Raw genomic sequence first — 22,742 nt, forward strand, 5'->3', positions numbered from 1 at the left:
GGGCTAAACATTCTCTTATTTAATACTCCTAAGTCTATGAGCTTAGTCTATTATTGCCCCATTTTGCAGATGGAAAAACTGAGGCTTAAGGAGGTTCACCTACTGACCTCAGTCACACAAGTAAGGTGGGAAAAGGATGAAAGTTTTCTCATTCCAAAGCCTGATTCTTATTTGCTATGTAGAATACTTCTGAGAATCTTTGCAAAAGTAAGCTTACCTAATAAATACTCTTAACTACTGAACAGATTAGAAAGCTGCTTATGGATTACCCATTTTGTGGTTGGCTTTCTAGGTTTGGTATGCATTGGAGGAGGCGGGAATGCACAAGCTCTAGAAGCTGCCTGATGAGAGGTACAGAGTCAGTCGATGGAAGAGACAGTGAATAAGTGTTATTTGGCGATCCCAAGCTTCCGACATCATTCTGACCCAACTGGTTGGAACCTGGGTGGGTGGAAGGAACTGACAAAGGTCATTTCACTTGAAGGTTCAAAGTGCCCAGGGTGAGCCATGCTCCTAGGCATGCCCTTCATCCACTTACTGAAACTCACTTGGGTACATGGACCCGCCTCTCTTCTTGGGCTGGGTGACATAACGTCTGCCTGGTCCCCCGACCCTCTTCCAGTTGTGTCTAAATGCTGGCTTTCTTTCTAGCCACTCCTGGTGACTTTCCACCTCTGGGGTTTGGCCTTTCTCTTGAACTGATCATCTACAGAGCTTGGCTCTCTGTCTGCTCCCTCCAACGCATTTCTCATTGGGTGGGATGAGTCATCTTTCTTCAACATTCACAAAGCACCTTACACCCTAACATCCATCACCGAACCTTTCTCTGCCTGAAATCGTTACTCTCTATATTTTTAACATTTACTCTTATTTAGAAGATTGCCCATTGTATTTAATTTTCATTTTACAGGTGACACAAGTGGGTCTCTAAGATGTTATAAAGCACTGCAGCTAAAACCATGGTTAGAATGAACTTACCTTTCTTGTTCTTTATTCACTTCTTTCATTACATGCTTAAATTCTTAATCCTCCATTGGTGTTACATTTTTAGGGTTAACTTTGTAATATACTACAAAAATAGATTTTGGAGAACCTGAAGTTTACCTTTTCCCTTAGAAACTAGACTTGATATTTATCATATTAGTTATGGAAACTGTGATCTGGGAGGGTCCTATGGGTAACCATTACCTCCTAGGAAATGAACAGAGCCCCTCAGAGTGTCAGAACACGTGGGCTTGTCAAGTAAGTTTGCTGCCAATGAGCTCCTCATTAGAGCCAGCACTGTTAATGAGAAGGGGGAAGAGATCATGAAAAAGGTCTACCTGTGCTTGGTTCCCAGAGTGCAGGGGTGGGTGTGGCGAGGTCTGGTGATGTGCTGGGTGTGCATGAAGGTGGGAGTGGGAGTGATGATGTGGGTGGTTCTGCTGGTGATGGGGTTGAGGATGAGGATGGTGTGCTGGGTGCTGGTGCTGGTGCGGGTAGGGGTGATGGGCCGGCAGTGTCTGGTGCTGATGTGGGTGTGAGTGCATGTGATGGTGTGGCGTCTGGTCCTGCCGGGAGCCCATCATTTCCATCATGTGTCCCATGGTATTCATATTCCCATTTGACATGGCAGCAGGGTGGTGAGTCAATGCAGCCTTCAACCTCTGAAACAGAAAAAGAGAAGAGGGGACAAATGAGGTCAGCTGTGTACACAACAGGGATTTTGAATCAAAATGACTCATAGTTTCAATTTTATAATATTTAGCAGCTTCCCGGGTGGCTCAAGTGGTAAAGAATATGCCTGCCAATGCAGGAGGCACAGGAGACCCGAGTTTGATCTCTGGGTTAGGAAGATCCCCTGGAGGAGAAAATGGAAACCTATTCCAGTATTCTTGCCTGGACAATCCTCATGGACAGAGGAGTCTAGTGGGCTACAGTCCATGGGGTTGCAAAGAGTCACAATTGAGGTGACTCAGCATGAGCGTGTAATGGTACTACTATTAACATTTTTTTCTTATGGGGTAGCAGTATGGCTTTTATATAAATTTCAAATTTTCATGTGTATTAGAGTAGGTAGGCGTGTCAATGTCAGCCATGAATGTTTATTAATTCAACTGTCACTCCAAATGAGCAGGATACCCTAGACACTTCACTAAAAGGTATTTCCTACTTCCAGTTGTTCACCATATCTTATTGACAGCCAAGTGCAAGTATAAACCCAATGGAATCATTCAATATGACAATGTCACTGAACAAAAGGCCCATATGAAATGATACTGTCACAAGATAATGAGTCACAAGAATAAAAGATTCTTGCTTTTCAAAAAATATCTCAGACCCAAAGAGGAAAGAACTTCAAATTTCAGAATCTAGGAACAATTTTAATATTATTGTAAGTCTTCAAATTAGATTTGAAATCCATAACTTTGGGAGGCAACGTAGATCTTTCCATTTGTTCCTGTGACACTTCTCATAATCTCTCTGATAATCTAATTTTCTCACACAATAATGTTCTTCTGACTTTAAAGTTGAAGAATATGAACCATTGCACTTCTACAGCTTCTTTGATGACCACATCACAGGGCAGGTACAAAATCATCAACCATCAACAAGCAAGCAGACATATACACGATTAAATTCTCCCTGAATCTAACCCCTAAGCAGGGGTCAGCAAGCTTTTCAATAAAGAAGTCAGATAGTAAATATTTCCCTCATTGCATGCCTTAAGGTTTCTCACAACTACTCAGCTCAGCCCTTTCAGCACAAAAACAGATACAGATATTCTGTAAACAAATGACCAGGCCATGTTCCAACGCAATTTTTTTTAGGGACAGGATATCTGAATTTCATATAACTTCCACATGTCACAAAATACTATGCTACTTTTGATTTTTTTTCAATCATTTTAAAGTGTCAAAACATTTTTAGCTCCTGTGCTGTGCAAAATTAGGCAGTGGTAAAGAATCAGTTGGTAGTCAAGTTGTTTGCAGTTTCTTATACACAGACAATTATCGTCATACCCTGAGGGGCACAGTGTGCTAAGTACTGTATAATACAGTTACTCCTTGGAAATGTATCTTCTGCAGAGATGATAGTCTAGTTGGCAAGCTTATGTTGGCTTCATAAAGTATTTACTAGGGAACTCAAAGTTCTCTCCTGATTTGCATTCTTATCTGATTGATGATGATAGTGTGTAATCACTGCAAATGGAACAGTGTTATTTAAATGATGATCAAAGCTACCATGTGCCAGCCCTATACAATATTAATGATTCTCAACTGGTCAGAGTAAACTATTGATAAGAATAAATTCAATCCATAAAAATCTTTAGTTAAATATAAAGAGCCTCCACTTGTTAAAAAAAACAAAAACAGAAACATAAAAAACAAGCCGGCAGGAGGGGTTGGGGGCAGGTAGAGGTTGACAAACCATATGTTAACATTCAATAATCATTGAATACATTTCCTGCATCCTGATGCAGCAACCACTGAGCCCAACTGCCTCCTCCTTCATGAGCAACATCTACTATACAACATCTACTACCCAGGAGCTACTGGCCTGCATCAGTATCCTGAAGAAGTTCAGTTCAGTTCAGTTCAGTCACTCAGTCGTGTCCGACTCTTTGCGACCCCATGAATCACAGCACGCCAGTCCTCCCTGTCCATCACCAACTCCCGGAGTTTACCCAAATCCATGTCCATCGAGTCGGTGATGCCATCCAGCCATCTCATCCTCTGTTGTCCCCTTCTCCTCCTGCCCCCAATCCTTCCCAGCATTAGGGTCTTTTCCAATGAAGTTAAGCTTCCTGAATCCCTAGGAAAGATTAGGTGCTGCGTATTGTGTTTATTACTAAACAGAAAAGTGAACAGATACTCCTCACCTTCAAGTTTTAGAAATGAGTTCATTGTTTTTATAAAAATGCTCATTATAAAAAATTTAAATGACTCTTAAAAGTACAGTGAAGTCAGTAACCAGTGAACTAAGTGCATTGCTTAAATTTGGTAGGTCAACAGTATTCCAGACAGCTCTCTCTATAGAGATGGAGCAACAAGTAGAGTCATTTCATAACAGTGGGATCATCATGGCACATGGTGTCAGAAAACTCTTATATGAAGAGAACATAAGCAAAAGAAGCAAAAATTGGATGAATTTCTGGACTTCGGATACATGTTTCTTAAATCCAAGAAAACCTTGTAAGTGATATATCCAAACCTAAAAGTGAAGAAAATTATGGAAAAATATATTTAGATCATTATTTTGAAACTGACATCCAAATAGTATTGATGGATTCTCTATACGATTCTTTATAATTTTATTATTATAAAATATACAGCTGCATAGTAAACAAACAAACTTCTACAAGACTATGTGGTGAAAAAGTAAAAGCCACCTGCCTACCTTCTTCCTTCTTAGCCCCGTTCCTCAGATGTAACTAGCAAGTATCTGCTGACATATCCTCAGCATTTATCAGAACATGTTGTGTAAACTCTTTATAATGATATATGATTTTGTACCTTGCTTTTTTTCTACTTCAACAATATATATCTTTGACAATACACCCTATCAATAATAGCTAATAATAATGTCTGACATCAATTCAGCGCTCACTCCGTGCCACTCCTCATTCTGTGTTTTATGAGTATTAACTCACTTAATCCTCAGAACAACCCAGCAAGGCACAAATACAGACTAACCCATGTGCCCCAGCTCTTGCCACTGGAGAGGAGTGGAAGTGAGCTACCTCCAGACCTGTTCTCTATACCAGGACAGAAGAAGCTGGAAGGCTTGCCATGAACATTTTGTCAAAAACAGGAATAAACTGTATTGTGCCACCTCCCCATCATCAAAAGGAAATGCAAAAAGAAGAGCAGTGCCCAGGAAAAAATGACAAGATTATTTCTGCACAGTATAGCACACAAGTGGAGACCCAGTGTATCTCGTTTGTTCCGAAACTTGGCAGAGGTAAAGGTGGGAGGTAATAATCTTCAGGCAGCTCAACCGCAGCAAAGGACCATCCAGAGCTTAGCATCATCATCTCTCTTGTTATATTTATTAAGAAAGGGTACTTGTATTCCACCCCCAAACACAGATCTGACAAGGTCCAGGTATATCTTCTCCCTGGCTCCACTTCCTAACCTTCAGGTATATGACTGTTCTAGGTCTTTTCAATGTTCAGAGGATGAAGTTCAAGCCCTTAATACAGCCTATGTATAGGCACTGAGAAGTGTGGCCTGGCGTTCCCACCAACGCTTTGCATTTGATTGTCTTCTTGCCTGGGATGATCTTTCCTTTTCCTCAGACACTCCATAGCTTTAAGCATCAGGACCCTCTTTAGTAAAATTCTCCCTGGTCGCTGCTCTAAACCAATTCCTATTGTTACAAGGTCCCAACAGAACCATATTCGTCTTTGTAAAATTCAGTGTGTAGTTACAGTTTTTAGTATGATCATTCAATTAATATCCACCAACCATCCCAGATGATAAGTATCATGACAGCAGGAACCACACTGGATTTTGCTTGGTATTAAATTCATAACTTTAGCATGGAACCTGGTATATGTATTGGGCACTCAATTCATATTTCTGGAATGAATCAATGAATGAATGAAACTTTGTGAGGCTTATGATAAGAAGGTAGCATTTTCATTTTGGATCCTTGGTGGTGGTATTCGTAAGAAAGGATAATTTTACCTTTATCGAAGGTCAAGAGAATGACTGCAGAAGTCATACAGGCAGGTGGGCTATGAAAGTACTGTCAAAAGACCTCCCTGCTCCATATCCTGTCTGCCCTCTAAAAATGATAACAGAAAAAAAAAAGAGGAAAAGAAAACACACACACACAAAAGGAATGTGCATTAACTTCATCTTGGTGTATTTTCTCTGAAAGAGTGGCAAGGAAAATTGAAAAGCTGTTAAGCAGTGGGTCACTATGTTATCCCTTCAATGCTACAAACAACTTTTTCACCTTTAATTAGGTGCAAATGTTGCCTGACAAATAAATACTATGCACCAGATCTTCATCTCTCAAATAATTAGCTTGTACTGTTAAGGGAAATTACTTGATTGCCTCAAGTCTATTCTTGCAGGATTCATGCCAAAGTCATAATACTAATAAGGCTTATAACATTCCATTTAACTATTCATTCAACAAATATTTACTGGGCACTAACGTTAGGCACATTATTATTTGCCCACTACCTGAAGGAAATCGGAGATGTATAAAAACCAAAGCTTTTTCAAAGCACTGGAAAGAAAACACACATGCTTAAGTGTGGAAATGAAGACTTTTTAAGAATCCCTTAGAGCAGTGGTCCCCAACCCTTTGGGCACCAGGGCCTGGTTTTGTGGAAGGCAATTTTTCCATAGACCAGGGGTGGGAGGGATGGTTTTGGGAGGATTTCAAGCACATTATATTTATTGTGCCTTTTTTATACTGTTCATGGGATTCTTGTGGCAAGACTACTGGAGTGGTTGGCCACTCCCTCCTCCAGTGGACCACATTTTGTCAAAACTCGCCACTGTAGCCTGTCCATCTTGGGTGGCCCTGCACAGTATGGCTCATAGCTTCATTGAGTTATGCAAGCCCGTTTTCCATGACAAGGCTGTGATCCATGAAACAGAGGATGAGATGATTGGATAGCATCACTGACTCAATGAGCATGAACTTGGGCAAACTCTGGGAGATGGTGAGGGACAGGGAGGCCTGGTGTGCTGCAGTCCAGGTCACAAAGAGTTGGACACGACTTAGTGACTGAACAACAAAATGAAAGTGAAAGTCACTTAGTCGTGTCTGACTCTTTGCGACCCCATGGACTATATACTCCATGGAATTCTCCAGGCCAGACTATTTCCTTTCACCAGGGGATCTTCCCAATCCAGGGATTGAACTCAGGTCTCCTGCATTGCAGGTGGATTCTTTACCAGCTGAGTCACCAGGGAAGCCAACAACATATTTATTGTGCACTTTATTTCTATTATTACATCAACTTCAATCAGATCATGGGGCATTAGGTCCTGGAGGATGAGAACTCCTGGCTTAGAGAATCCCAGGCCTGTGGGTTGAGTCCACTCCCAGAGCAGCAGCCGACATCATCTTTGAAGAGAAATGACTATAGAGCTTCTCTGCATATGCTACATTTAATATCCTCCACGTCATTTCTAAACAGTGTGGGGCACTTCTCAAAGTCCTAAAGAGCCTGCTGCTTCTCTGTATCCTGGTGCCAACAAGAATCATCGCCCTGTAAATCATTAAAAAATACCAAATAAAGATATTTGTATCCCACTCTCTTAGGGATGATAAATGACCAGCAAATGAGTCCAAGCTGTATTTTGCAGAATGATTCTTTCTTTTTGAAGCTGAACTGTGTCTTATTTTAAATAACATTCTACCCAATGCCAGGAAAAGGCAAGGGAGAGAGAGGGAAATTAATGAGCAAATAAACATATATTTTTCAACTATAAAAACCAGGGCTATTACAGAGGTGCAACGGCAAGAAAGAAAAAAAAAAAAGATTCTGTTTACTTTCTCTCATCCTCTACCATATCCATTTATTTGAAAGAGCAAATCAGGAGAGACAGCAAGAAGCCTGACACAGCTGGTTTCAGTCAACAGGGGTCATTTTCATTCAGTCTGTGTATTTTATAAGCTCCTTGTACACTGTTCCTGATGGAAGGGTGGGCCTGCTGCCTGGGATCTGAGTCCTGGTGAGAAACTACTTCATCCCATACCCTGCACAACTGCTGCCATGATGGCCCAGGCCCAGTGCCCCTCCAGCTCTGCTCAGCTTTGTATCACAGCATGTCTTGTGAAGACCAGGTACACGCAAACATCATCACCTCCACATGAGTGCATGCATGTGGGCCTGCGTGAGCTTGCACACACGATGCACCCACCCACACCCACCCCAGGCAATTTATCTCCCATTAACAACTCGCTCTTGCCAATTAGAAACATTTGTGAAACTGTAAAAACATTTCTTCTCCATCTTTAGCTCAGCAGATTGCTTATGCTTTACAGACTCTGAAAGCCAAACCAAATTAAACAATTATTTGAAATTCAGTTGGATGGGGGGTGGGGGCAGTTTTAATTAAAAACAGCTCTGGGTTTTCTTCCCAAATAGAATGTGGTAACATCAAAATGTAGTGTTGCTGAGTTGACCACAAGTAAGAGACTATATGAAAATATGAAAAAACCCATCTTTGTATTTCTTTTTGAATACAAAACAATTACCATCAGTGGCCACCCAAAGGTATTTCTGTAAATGTAATGTCTTCATCCTTTCTCCTTCTCAAACACAGCAAATCAGCTGAGGTGTAACACAGGCTTCTGAATGGCCCAAATGGTCAGTGGTGTGGCACCCCAGAACTTTTCACTGAAGGAGGGCTTGCAACATTGATGATCACTGACTTGCTGTAGGTATCAAGAACTTCTGAAACTGTCTCTGAATTCACAAAAAAATGATATTTATCCACTGAATTTTATGACTATAAGTGGTCAGTTTGGATCCCAAAATCCTTCCCAAAGTTGGAGAGAGGTAGGGATGAGAGGGTGCCATGGAGAAGTTATACAAACTTTGACCTTCATTCTGTCAAAGTAGAAATTGTTTGCTTGTTTGGCCAAGCTGCACGTGGGATCTTAGTTCCTTGACCAGGGCTTGAACCTGCGTCCCCTGCATTAGAAGGGTAGAGTCTTAACCACTTGACCACCAGGGAAGTCCCTAAGGCAAGTATAGTTTTAATGCCCAGATTCACATCTCATCTTCAGGATGTCTGTTGAGAATGATCGTATAACTCTAATAGCAGAGTGGATCTTAAAATCCACATTTATTTCAGAATCACTGTTAAGACAATTAACTAAAATCACATTTGGCTTAATTACTTGGAATGAAATATGCTCCTTTCAAAACTTTCATAATGTAATTCAGCTCTGATGGTTTCATAATTTAAGTATTCTTCTGCTTTAGATTTTGGTTTGGTAGTAAAATTTCAAATAATCCTACAGGTTGGCAGTAGAGATTACCAGGGAAAGGGGATGATGCCATAGGATCTGGGAGGAAAAATATTCATACTCTGTCATTTGTTATTAAAAAGTATTAATTCTGAACATAGTAGAAATGATGTAATTAATAAAAAAAAACCACAAAGGAATTGTATTATACATTAATACTCCAGTCCATTGGAAAACAATGTGAGGAAATCTCAAAAATATGGATGGTATCTCAGAAAGTGGAACTTCAGCAGTTCCAAAGTAACCAAAGAAAAGAATTCGATATCTGATTTCACTCTCTCATTGTCCACTTATGGGTATAACTTCTAAAGTGAGATAAAGTAGACCTAGGTGCTAGGTGACATGCTAAACTTTGGTGGCTAAAAAAAGTCAAACAAACCCCAGAGACAGATCTTGATCAATTCCCCTGCCAGTCTTTTTATATTAATATGTAAATTACATATTAATTATAGTTCTGCAGGAGAGAGCCTTTGATTTACTCTTGGTAACTGAAGAAATTAATGAATGCACATTGATAGAACTGTTTTATTTCAGATACCACTTCCCTGAATCTCTTCAGCTCAGGGGATGTCCTTTGGAATTCAGCAGGCTGATGAGCATTTTAAGAGGCTGTGCATTTTAGTAATTTCAGAACCAATTGCTGTTCTGAGAGCAGGAGTTAGTCTTCATTCTGTTGTAAGACGGCTTTAAATAAGTACTTAGATAAGTAAACTGCTTGGCTCTACATGTGCTAATCTACCGAACAAATGAGGCAAGATCCTAAATTCCCTATTCCATGAGAAAGGGGTCTGAGTTGATGTCTGCTAAGAGATAGGAATCTATTGAAGAAGTGAGTTGTCTAAAATAAAGAAAGAAAAATCACTGTTTCAGAGAACTTCAGAAGAAGAGCAGAAGACTTTGAGTGAGAAATCTAGGTTTAAAAACCTGGCTCTACCACCTTGGCCAGTCACCTTAAGCTTCAAATTCTTCAAAATAAAAATCTCTTATCTTTTAAGAGAGTGCTAATAGAAACTCTTGACTTAATCTGAGAAAGACTGATGTTCATTATGATGTCACCTTAAGTAGAACACTGTATTGGGAACAAAAGAAGCCAAAAAGATACTTTACCATAGAATGCATAAGGTCAAAGTCAGGTTTTCAGTATATCTCATGGAATCTGACTCCTCTGCAAAACACTAGTACTCTCTCTCTCTCCTTTTTCAAACAACTCTATCATCTCCTGAAGCTTCCCTAGTGGCTCAGTAGTAAAGCATCCACCAGTGCATGAGATGTGGGTTCAATCCCTGGATTGAGAAGATCCCTTAGAGAAGGAAGTGGCAACCCACTCCAGTATTCTTGCCTTGGAAATCCCATGGACAGAGAAGCCCGGCAGGCTACAGTCCATGGGGTCATAGAAGAGTCAGATACAATTTATCAACTAAACAACAACAACAATCATCTCCTAGCTGGCTTAGAACTAAAGAGAAAATGCAGAAGCCACAACGGTCAACTGTGTATGATACAAAGCTAGTAGAGAGTATTAATACACTGGATGAGGAACCAGTATCCAAAAAAATCTTGGCAGACTAGCATCAAGGAATCCAATAAGAGAAATTTAATGAGGGGACAATGTAACATCTTATGCTTGGTTAACATAAACAAAAGCAAAGCACAAAAAATACCAGCACTGTCCAGTGAAAATTCAGGGGAGATGTAGCTTGTCAGTTCCATATATATCGGAGGATGCAGGGATTTCATGAGACTTTGTAAAGCACAGCTATGTAAAGCACACATGAAAACAACTAACGTTGACTTCTCAGTTGCATCAGCAAAACTAGATTAGAGAATTTAATACAAGAGGGTGATAGTCCTGTTCACCTCTGCACAGGCCAGAATGTGCGCTGTACAAGCCCATGTCCCTGTCTCTCTGCCCTCACCCAAAAGATCTCACATCATGCGTCATAGGTGTTGTATTTTCTCTAAGGGAGTATCCCAACTTTCAGTTGGTATTCCATACATGCCATTATCATTTTTCCATCTCTAATGACACTGTGGACTTCCCTGATAGCTCAATTGGTAAAGAATTTGCCTGCAATGCAGGAGATGCCAGTTCGATTCCTGGGTTGGGAAGATCCACTGGAGAAGGGATAGGTTACCCACTCCAGTATTCTTGGGCTTCCCTTGTGGCTCAACTGGTAAAGAATCCACCTGCAATGTGGGAGACCTGGGTTTGATCCCTGAGTTGGGAAGATCCCCTGGAGAAGGGAAAGGCTACCTACTCCAGTATTCTGGCCTGGAGAATTCAATGGACTGTATAATCCACGGGGTTGCAAAGAGTCGGACATGACTGAGCAACTTTCACAATGACACTGTGATGAACATTCTTGTATTTGCACATCTTGGCATAGTTGCCCAGCTACTTCTATGTGTTTATTTATTTATTTTTTTAAAAACTGATGACTTAATCCATCCTGTTGGGTTCAACTTCTGGGAAGAGGTGATGATGACGATGAATGGTAGGAACAGTGCATGTCCGTGTGTTAGCAGCCTGCACGTGTCTGTTAATGCACATATGCATCTGTGTGTTATGTGCAGGGAATGGGATCTCAGTGTTAAGGGAGATGTAAAAGGAAAAGGTGGGGGTGGAGGCAACTGTTAAGAATCAGTTTTAGTCAAAGAGCCTTTTCTTGGGTTTTATTTTCCTATTCTATCAATATCCCCATACCCAGGTGAGACATTGCCATATTATATCTTTAGGGTCCGCTGCTCCTTTCAGATTACTGAGCTCCTTAAGCACTATGGAATGAGTTTGGGTATTAACTTGGCTCTATTTTAAGTCGCTAAGGTGTGTCTGACTCCTTTGCGACCCCATAGACTGCAGTCCGCCAGGCTCCTCTATCCATGGGATTTTCCAGGTAAGACTACTTGAGTGGGTTGCCATTCCTTCTCCAGGGGATCTTCTCAAACCAGGGATTGAACTCATGTCTCCTGCACTGCAGGAGGATTCCTTGCCACTGAGCCACCAGGGAAACGCTCTAGCAGATATTATATGCTCTTGGCTAGTTTCCCTGACAATTTTAAAGGTGCTGAATACACAGTGGCCTTAGAATAAACATTTGTTGATTGCCTGCCTGCCTGCCGCCTGCAAGTCTCCAGGAGTGGTGCCTAGCCGTGGAATGTCTTTGAAGCATCGGCCTATATTTTCCTCACAGAAAGAACACGTTCTGGTGGTGGTTTCAGGGAGAATAATGCCCTTTGTCATGCTAGTGAACACTACAAACTTCCCAAAGTCCCAGCACCTGCAAGCCTGGGTAATTTTAGGTGAGGGCTTATTTCCAGCTTTTATAGAAGAAGAAAGTTCTATTGGAAAAAAGTAATCCTTTGTTATTTTATTTTGGACGAGCTTTTAATCAGAAACATAGGCAGTAACACATGTTAGAAAAGGATATATGAAACACAGAACTTTGCATTTATAACTCACTATGGAAAATCCATGTTAAAGCAACACTAAATTTGGGGTTTTAATTGCACAGAAGTCAGGAAATTCAGATTCAAGTTCCCACAGCAAACTTGACTCCATATGTACATCCAAGGGCCCTTCCTGAGTGGGGTAACCTAATTATTTGGCCAAAAAAGTTATAAAATGAAAAGTGATGGAAATGATTTCTCCTCACTGCTACACTTCCCATCATCCCAAGAAAGATGGATGGCAGGCAACATTAGCTACATCAACTGCGCTGTTTTTAATGCACAGACGTCCTTGGGTGTGTGCTTGCTGACCATCATGAAGAGTCATCACTCTGCAGTGCCGGAGCAGGGAGGTCCACGACTTGGTGGTGTGCTGTTTGGGTGGAGTAGCCAGTCACCCCATCACCAGTCCTCCATCAGAACCTTCCCCACACCCTTCTGAGAGCAGCTGTGTTCCGTGGACACTGCCCTCTCACCCCCACTCCATCCCCAGAGGACACCTCTCAGTTACTCAGATGCTCAAATTCCTGCATCTGAATGTCTGACTAAAGGGCCTTCCTAGACACACCTCTGTCTGGTCCTGGGAAGGGTTCTCAGGACAGCTGTTCCAGATTGCTGTCTTCCAGCTTTATTCCACTTGTTGGGAGATGGTGAGTCGTGTGCTATTCTGGGTGGAGACATTAGTTGTCTGCCCAATGGGGCTTCAAGCTCATCATATGTAAAAACTGTCCATTATTTCTCTTAAACTGTAGGTAGTAGATTGTATGGAAGTATAAGTTATCCTGCCCCTTGGTAACAATATCCACACCCAACTGCCATGTGGTGTGTGTCCAGTTCTGTTTCTCTTCTTGGTAAAATGGTGCAGTACATTCTGTTCTCCATGTTCTCCTTTACCTCTGGCCTGATCCCTGCTTTAGTTCCCCCAAACACGTCAACAAATATATGGGAGGAGAACGGTGGGGGGAGGTGAAGAAGAGAGAGAGTATAATAAACTCTGAATATTAAATGCCGCTTATTTTGGGATGCTTTGTAAGTGTCCATGGTCCAAAGCCTCTGGACTAATAGCCCAATCAGCTTGCTGTGATGGCTCTACCATTCTCCTAAAAGAGAGTTCCAGGTCTGCCTGTGAGTGGTCTGGATCTGACTGCGTTCAACTCTGCTGCCCTGGGACAATACAACTAACACATCCACCAAAAGCCCCCTGGGCTCTGAGCACATTGAGAATCAGTGATGTCATTTGTCAACGGCCTGTTCTCATTGAGCAGGAAGGATCAGGAATAACCCGGGAGAGACTCAAGATGAAGGAGCACCATCATTAATAAAAACTTCTATCATAACACAATCTTTGGTTTTTTAGGCAAACCATACCAGAGAGAATAAAGATGTGCATGGGGAAACAAACAGAATGCAAAATCTTTTTTTTTTTTTGGTTGCATGTCTACATTTAAGGCAATTTTTTTTATAATGAATGTCTACATTTAAGGCATTTTCAAGAGAAACCATTTATAATTTATGAAGATTCTGGTTGCTTATGTGTTTATAAAAAGTTATGCCTAAGGAGAACTTTTGAATTATGCCCAAGAAGATGATGAGTCCAGCCAAAAATGAGGAAAACATTTTTTTTTTTCTGAGCAATGTGCATACAAATCATGTTTATTCTCATGTGCATTTTAAAAATCCCATTGATAACTGGTTGCTGAAGAATAAATTTTCTGCGCTCTTTTCTAATTTTTCTTTTTTTTCAGAGGTATGACCAACAGAATACATTATTTGGTGCATTTTTAAGAGTGAAACTATAGTCCTTTGCTAAACTATCTTTTTACCTTTTCATTTCTGTTGTCTCCATGGTGTACAAGTCAATAAACTGGAGATTTAAATCTACTATTTTACTGCCTACAACCCAAATAATGCAGGTGGTGGGGTGGGAAATGTGGAACCATCACTTTAAATCACATTGTCACAACTAAGTACCATTCTAAAAACACCAAATAGAAAGCTTTCTGGTTGATTTATTCATTGAAAATGGCCTGTCTAAGAATTTATCTTCTAACAAGCTTAAGATATCATTTTCATGATCTGTCTTCTTTTTTAGTTTAAGCAATTTCTTTTCTGACTCCCAGTTTCCTCTTAAGCAACTGCTCACCAGCGACTGACAATAATATAGTAGCTTGCCCTAAATCAATGCCTCCCTTTTAGACAGCAAAGTTCTCTGCAGATATTAAACCTCTGAAGTAGGTGATGAAGATCATTCCCCATGTTTTGAAGGTTTAGGAAATTCCTCTGAAGAAATAAGTGCTAAGTCACCTTCTTGAGAGCTGGTGTAGACAAGGCATTGAACATGATGTTATTCTTTGTGGTGCAGCCTGACAGTCTGCGTAGTTAGAAGATGATGGTGGATAATATAAAAAGCAAGTAGAAAAGGCAAAAAGGAAGGAAAGAGACAAAAAGTCAGAGGGAAGGGAAAAAGATATATAAGAGAAAAGCATGAGGGAAAGCAAGTCAGTTCAACTAGAGGTGGAAAACATGCTCTACCCAAGGGCTCTGATATTTGTATTGATTAACATACAATGATAAAGCAGGATCATTGTAAAAGAGAAGTGGATACAAGATTGAGTCAGAGGACTCCAAACTCAAACAAGCTCAATTCTTCTTTATAGAGAATTGTCCACTCCATGCTACTTTCCAGATAAGTTAATCACCAAGAATTTCTTCCTTTCACCAAATGCCAACTGAAGAGAGTCTGGATTTGGTATGGCAGATAAGGAATGAATCGCAACTTGTAGGATTGTTTTTTATATGAATAACAGTATATATAGACATTTTCCCACTTCCGTAAGGTTTTCAAACCATGCGTGGTTCACCAGAGGCTAACAAAATGGTTAACCAAACGTGTCACCCACTAAACCCAGTGGAAACAGTGATGGCAGCTCCAGCAATGGGGAGTTGTTTTTCCATTTCTGTGACACATTCCACCCAGCATCCAGCCTGACTTCCAAGAACGGCATCATGCTTTGAAGAGCATATTGGAGGCTGCAAGCCAAGCTGATCAGGGGAAGGGTCATCTACATTTACAGACTATTGCTCATGCCAGAGAGTAGGCTTAATTTTGCATACTTTTCATGTGCAGAGATGGTAAGCCCTCTAAAAGGACTTTCTCCATTCCACTACTCTTGGCTTAATTTTGATCTCAGGTAAAATTCAGATCTTGCTAACATCAGTTGTCAATTAATTAAGTATATTATCAAAAAGATACCACAGCAGAGAACCTTTCACCCAGTGTTGCAGCTCTGGGTATAAATTGAGGACTTGTTTCAAAGTGTCCACATTATGTGAGTGCATCACAGTTCTGGTCTAACAGCTGGGACCAAGCCCATCAAGTGGGAATCTAGATGTTCACCCATAGATGAATGGATAAAAAAGTTGTGGTATATATATGCAATGGAATATTACTCAGCCATAAAAGGGAATGAATTTGAGTCAGTTGAAGTGTGGTGTATGAACCTAGAGCCTGTTACACACAGTGAAGTAAATCAGAAAAACAAATATCATATGTTAATGCATATATATAGAATCCAGAAAAATGGTACCGATGAACCTATCTACAGGGCAGGAATAGACATCCAGACATAAAAAAGACAAGACTCGTGGACACAGCAGGGGAAAGAGAGGATGGGATGAAGGGAGAAAGCAGCATTGAAACATATATTATCATATGTAAAACAGATAACTAGTGGGAAGTTGCTATGTAACACAGGGAGCTCAATCTGGTGCTCTCTGATGAAGTAGAAGGGAGGGGGTGAAGCTCAAGAGGGAGGGAACATGTGTATACCTATGGCTCATTCATGTTGCTTTATAGCAGAAATCAACACAACACTGGAAAGCAATTATCCTCCAATTAAAAATAGAATAAAATCCATGTTCATATAAAAAAATAAAGGACATAGACTGCTGCTACATTTTCACTTTCTTTCTTTCTTCTGTTCAAAAGTATCCTTTGATTTCCTTTCCAAACCCATTCATTACAGGAAGTACTTCACTGTTAGGCTTTCTTGGTAGGATATTACATATCGTACACCTTATCATAAAGGACAATTGTCAATAGTCAAACACTCAACTTATTTCAGTTGTGTAACATTTGCTATTTAGAACAGGACTATTTTAAAGATGAGCTGATTTCATTTCATTATTTAGCAGCTTCAAATCCTTTCTAGAAGCAGGAGGGATATGTACTAAAATTCATTTTATAAACAAATAAATATTATATTCTTTGCAACCAACCCCAACTATTTTCCCTGGGGTGGAGGTATGGAATCTTTAAATCAGATTCAAAGAAGAAAAAATATTTCAAATCTTAAACTCCCTCTCGATACACGATATTGTCTCCCTTGGTGTTCTTGGATGGAAGACTGGGGAAATATAGACAGAGGGAAAATGAATGGAAAGAAGCACATATTCTTTCTTTTATCATCCCAAGTTTAAACTTTTTTAACTAGTCTCTGTTTTTTCACTTAAAGATAGAGCATGTATCACAGGATAAGAATCAGGGACTCAACGAACATGTATTCAAGACACATGCTGAGCACACTGGTACTTACTACTATATTAAACTACCTTCTGAAATAACAATTGTCCCTCTTTCTGAATCCTAATTTTGTACACTCTTCATGTGCAGGTAAATCCTCTGAAAGCACTCTCTCCATCCCACTGCTCTTTGCTTAGTTTTGGTCTCAGGTAAAATTCAGATCTCATAACATTAGTTGCCAATTAAGTATATTATCAAAAGGACACCTCAGCAGAGAACTTCTCACCCAGTGCTAATTAGGTAATGTTTTCCCAAAGCACTTGCCATTAGAATTTTGAAACAGACACTCCACAGTGAAGTGTGGAGATGGGGCTGGAGGATTATCAGCCTGGTTGATTTTCTTCTGAATGACAATAATTACCCAGGTAAGAGGCAAAACTCCTCATATTAAGTCAATTTTGATGATTTCAGAATTTAATGGTTACAAAATAATATTAACTAAAATCTACATGAAATTAAAAGATGCTTGCTCCTTAGAAGAAAAGCTATGACAAACCTAGACAGCGTATCAAAAAGAAGAGACATTACTTTGCCGACAAAGGTCCGTATAGTCAAAGCTATGGTTTTTCCAGTAGTCATGTATGGATGTGAGGATTGGACCATAAAGAAGGCTGAGTATTGAAGAACTGATGCTTTCAAACTGTGGTGTTGGAGAAGACTCTTGAGAGTCCCTGGGACTGCCTGGAGATCAAATCAGTCCATCCTGAAGGAAATCAACCCTGAATATTCATGGGAAGGGCTGATGCTGAAGCTGAAACTCCAAAACTCTGGCCACCTGATGCAAAGAGCTGACTCACTGGAAAACACCTTAATGCTGGGAAAGATGGAAGGCAGAAGGAGAAGGGGGCAACAGAGGATGGATGGCAACAGATGGTTGGATGGCATCACTAACTTAATGGACATGAGTTTGAGCAAGCTCCAGGAGATAGTGAAGGACAGGGAGGCCTGCTGTGCTGCAGTCCACAGGGTCGCAAAGAGTTGGATATGACTGAGTGACTGAACAACAGCAGCAAATCTCAAGAATCAGACCAGATGATTGCATTAAATAATTTGTGAAATTAGATTTAATATTGTTCAGAATTTGAAGGTTGGTTCAAAGAACACCCTCAAAACATCAAACATGAAAACAAACTCAATTTATTACTTATGTCTCTGGAGACAGACTCAGGTGAATTCTGTTTACTCTGAGAAAAGAAAGTTGTCAGGACAACTGAGTGAGACATTTCAAATGCAATTTAAGGTCATACTCTAAGTGCATTAGGAAAAACAGTGAGGATACCATTTTAAGAAGAAGGCTAACTTGTTAGATGTACCTATGAGATTTGCACATCCCACACTGCCAAAATATATGCCAATTTAGGAATGTGAAGACTAAAAGTAACTGAATCCTTCACTCTCACATGCTCTTGGGGAGCACGGGTGATATTCATAGCTTGGGCTCTGATGCACTGTGACTAGTCATTAAATGTTCCATGACATTTTTTTGTTTAATCAGAAGAGAGTTTTAACCTGGCTCCATTTCAGCTAGGGTAATGGCAAAGATTCCCTCCCAAAGATTCCTTCTACCCTTCCAACTGGCCAACACTTGATTTATTTTCTCCTGCAGAATAAAGATCACCCAGAATGACTGGCTGGGCATAACTGCAGCTCCTTCATCCCCTGCTGTTTGGGGGAAAGTTGTTTATTCTTTCAGCATATGTTTAATGAGCAATTATTATGTGCACAGTAAGATATACAAAGATGATTCTGCTCATTTCCAGAAAGATTGAAATCTAGCAGATCCCTTTATTCTGAGGTTCTGGGACATTATGAATTAAATGGGCTAGTTCTAGTGATATTTCAGTCAAGGTTAGATTGTTCTAACATGAATCTAACAGATACTGCTGGTGTTCTTGGGAGTTACTAGCATTTTCAGATTGCAGCATATCAAATATAGTTAAACCTGACCTAAACTGGGACTTTCAGTCATGATTCAATTCAGTGGTTCTCAATGGAGGGTAATTTTGCCCCCTGGGGGACACTTGGTAATATCTGGAGACATTTTTGACTGTTACCACTTGGAGGGGGGCTGCTATTGGCATCTAGTGGGTACAGCCTAGAGACACTGCTGAACATTTAATAACACACAGGACAGTCTGTCACAACAAAGAATGCACCAGCCCCAAATATCAATAATGCTGAAGTTAAGAAACACTGCCTAACCTGACTGCTAGGTTAACTAAACCAGAACTCAGTGCCATTTACCAACCAGTTGTTTATTTTATTATATTGAAGGAGGCACTAAAAGACCAGTGTGATGTGGATATTAAAATGAGCTGCTAGTAAAATCTAAGTAAATAACAGAATACCCTGTACGTGATATTTCCTGTCTGTTCTTGATGGAATTCATCAACTTACTCTGGCTCAGGAATGGCAGTGATGAGAGTGACATGGAGAATTACTTTCTATAACCATTGGCCCTAATAACTGGAAGATTCTGGGGGCCCATCTGGACCAAAACACAGATTACACTTAATTTATTTCTTCATTAAGATTTCTTTCACAGATTAAAATCTGAGGCTTAGTGAGATTAAAAAGCCACTGTGGTTCCACTACCAGTTCAAGGTTGAAGGTAAATTCAAACCCAGGCCTCCTGACTGCCAATCCAAACTTCCTCTGGAGACTAACATGGGATTCAGCTGAGCCTCGAACTTAAATAAGAAACAGGGATGACATCTGAAAACACTAACAGCCCATGTGTTGTGTATTTTCCGTGGTGCTGAGACAATGCGTTCTGAGGCTGAGCTACTTCTTGTCAGGAGCCACAGCGATAGTGTTAGCCACTGTGATCTGCGGGAACCTAGGAGTAGAGTTTGTTAAACTGGCAGGCATCTGCATCTCCTCAGCTGGAGGCGGGTACTGCTGGTAGGATCTGCCACACTAGTAGGCAAGGGCAGATCCCAAGACTTTCTGGGGAGTGTTAATAAGGCCTAACAATATTCTCCTTTCCCACTAGCAGCTGGGGTTGCTTCTCCCAGTTTTCTCCCTCTGGCTAAAATGGTTATTGGATTGTATTCTGTTATCTTTCACATGTGGCTCAGGTAAATGTGCTAAAGAATCTGCCTGTAATGCAGGAGACTCGAGTTTGATCCTGGGGTTGGGAAGATCCCTGGATTGGGAAGATCCCCTGGAGAAGGGAATGGCTACCCACTCCAGTCTTCCTGCCTGGAGAATTCCAAGGACAGAGGAGCCTGGCAGGCTACAGTCCATGGGGTCACAAAGAGTCAGAAACCACTGAGTAACTTAACACACTTCACTTTTTTCAAACGTCTTCAAAGGGAATTATGTAAAGCTTCAGCCCTGACATTCTCCTTTCAGTAACTTCTTGGGTTTGCACATGGAATTTGGTGTGCAGGGTGGGAGAAGATACATGTACTCTATTTGTCTGCAGAAAACTAATCCTAGTCGACTCTGAATTCAATAGTGAATTTAATACTTCTACTTTCAAATAATTAACCCAAATCCAGAGATTCTAATAAACATTCTCATAAACCGTTTTAGTACAGTCCACCTTGACTTAATCATTAAGAGTTGGGAGGAGGACTCCCCTCCCACCCGCATCCTACTTTGTGTCTATAAAGAATTTTAAGAGGGGAGACTGGAAATATGGAAATTGAAGTATGTACATAACTGCCCCTTCTTTTCTCCTTTCAGACCTTCTGTAAAATAAAGTGAAGTATGTTAAAGAAAAACGGAAGCTTGAATTTTCTGTCTCATGTTTTCTTTGAAGTGTTGGAGACGAAGCATGTAACATGGGTGGTCACAAGGCTTCATGTAAGTTAGCTGACTCCTCTTTCAGCTTTTTGACACAATCACTAATATGCTCCTTGAAACTATCACCATCTGTCTCTCTATACCATCGGAATCTGCCTTACGACCAAGGAAATGGAACAAAGTAGGGGGTCAGCGTATATGTGTGTCTCTGTGTGTGTGTATGTGTGTGTAGAGCATGAAGGTGGGGTAAGGGGAGAGGGAGGATACAATGGTATGTGATCAGCCCCAGAAATAGTGCACAAGTCGGCCTGGAGATTTTCCTATGGCCCTTTAAACAGGATCCTTGTTGGAATTTTTGGATTCTGTCCCAGGGAGTTCAAGTGCATTCTTCAGGGCAGCCAGTTACTGTTCCACAGAGGTGTGAATGTCCTGGAGTTTCACAAGCACAATACTTTACATTGTTGGTTCAGAATTACTTTAATTTCTCTTTCCACCACCCCACCTCCACCCTCATTAAGAGACTGTTGGATCCACAGAGAAGTCCAGCATAGCCAGGGTCGAAAATACCAATGAAAGCAAGAAAAAGACCTGTAGTAAACATTTTAGTGTAAGGCTATAATCAAATTTTTGTTCATTTTTTGCTTGATAATGATCAAGGTGTGACTTTAGCAACTCCATGAAGTTTACCAAAAAAGCTTTGTTTTTATAAAGGATGGAAAAAAAAAAAGGCATCATTTTATCTTGTCTTCACGCAACCGCATTTAAAAGGTAGTGGATTAAGGTTCTGCTCTATACAGACAATAAAGTACATATGCTCTGGAAAAAGTTCTCTGGAAGTGTAGGTGTTTGGAAGCCCATGAATCAAACAGATCAAGAACCCCTGCATTCACCCAGTCTACATCTGTTGCCAGCTCCAGACCATTCTCTGCGGATAACTTGTATATTATTATACAAGGCAACATCCTAAAATGAAAGCACCTCTAAGAGAATTACGGTGTTAAACTGGGATATACAATCCTGACGCTTTCCAACACCAGTGAACCACAGGAGGTCTCCGCCCGGGACAGAATGAGACGTAGCAGAAAAGCCCTAATGATGCCTCCAAATGGATTTAGCCTGATGGGGACTGTTTATTTATCTGACTTTGAGAAACTTCACTGGGGACCAGCTGAAAAATGAATAAGGAAAAGTCCTCTTAAATTGTACAGAATCTTTAATTCTGAAGAGTAGCTTCTAAACGTCAATACCTTTAACAGGAGTGACTTGATATTAGGTCTTAGGATACAAAGAAAAGAGGATGCAAGGAGATACCAAAGAAAACTGCCAAGGTACAAAAAAGGGTGAAAAGTGATTATCACCGCTTACATTCCTGAAGCTTCTGGCGAACCCTTTGCATTCATTCCAGAAAGGCCCCAAAGCTGTTTGGCATTAGACGTGGGCAAGAAAAAGCAGACATCACAACACTTTGCTCGCGAACCACATCACACTCCCCTCCCTTAACGAGAATCTTGTGGGCTCAAACCACAGGCTTATAACCAAACCTTCCCTGCCAGGGCAGCAGACAAATCTTTCTTTCCCACAGGCTGCCTCGGCATTTTAGCATCCCACCACAGTGCCTGGGCTTAAGGATCCATCATTAAGGGCAGCCAAATATGCTTCTCCACCCATAGCAACTCTGCCCTGGACCATAGCCAAAGTGAGAAGATCAGGGATGGGGAAAAATCCTATAGCAAAGCAAACGGAGCTGGAAGGCTGGGAGCAGCAAGAAAGGCTTTAAGTGGCTAATTTTTCCAAGCGCCCCCTCCTTCCCCTCCCCCCTGCTGTGGTTAAAGCAGTGACAGATAATTTATCACACATTTTGATTGCATGCCAGCTGGCTGTTAAAAAAAAAAAAGAAAGAGTTGTTTATTAATTCAATTAGCTGGCTTATTTATCAGGGCTGGGTTAGCAGGAGCGGTGAGAAGGCCAAGGG

The 22,742-nt window shown here is 40.8% G+C and overlaps 1 protein-coding gene across 38 annotated transcripts in view; it reads right to left on the reverse strand.

The window, feature by feature from the left end:
• The window catches only part of CREB5 (cAMP responsive element binding protein 5), a 463,299-nt gene that overhangs the window by 12,316 nt on the left and 428,241 nt on the right, over nt 1–22,742 (reverse strand). For all 38 annotated transcript variants that reach the window (XM_081534892.1, XM_081534901.1, XM_081534898.1 and 35 more), the window contains one exon: nt 1,323–1,646. In XM_081534892.1, coding sequence (XP_081391018.1) covers nt 1,323–1,646 — 324 coding nt within the window. The remainder of the gene's footprint in view (nt 1–1,322; nt 1,647–22,742) is intronic.

The sequence above is a fragment of the Giraffa tippelskirchi genome, chromosome 10 (genome assembly GCF_054371585.1).
Source record: "Giraffa tippelskirchi isolate mGirTip1 chromosome 10, T2T-mGirTip1v1.2.pri, whole genome shotgun sequence".
Classification (NCBI taxonomy): domain Eukaryota; kingdom Metazoa; phylum Chordata; class Mammalia; order Artiodactyla; family Giraffidae; genus Giraffa; species Giraffa tippelskirchi.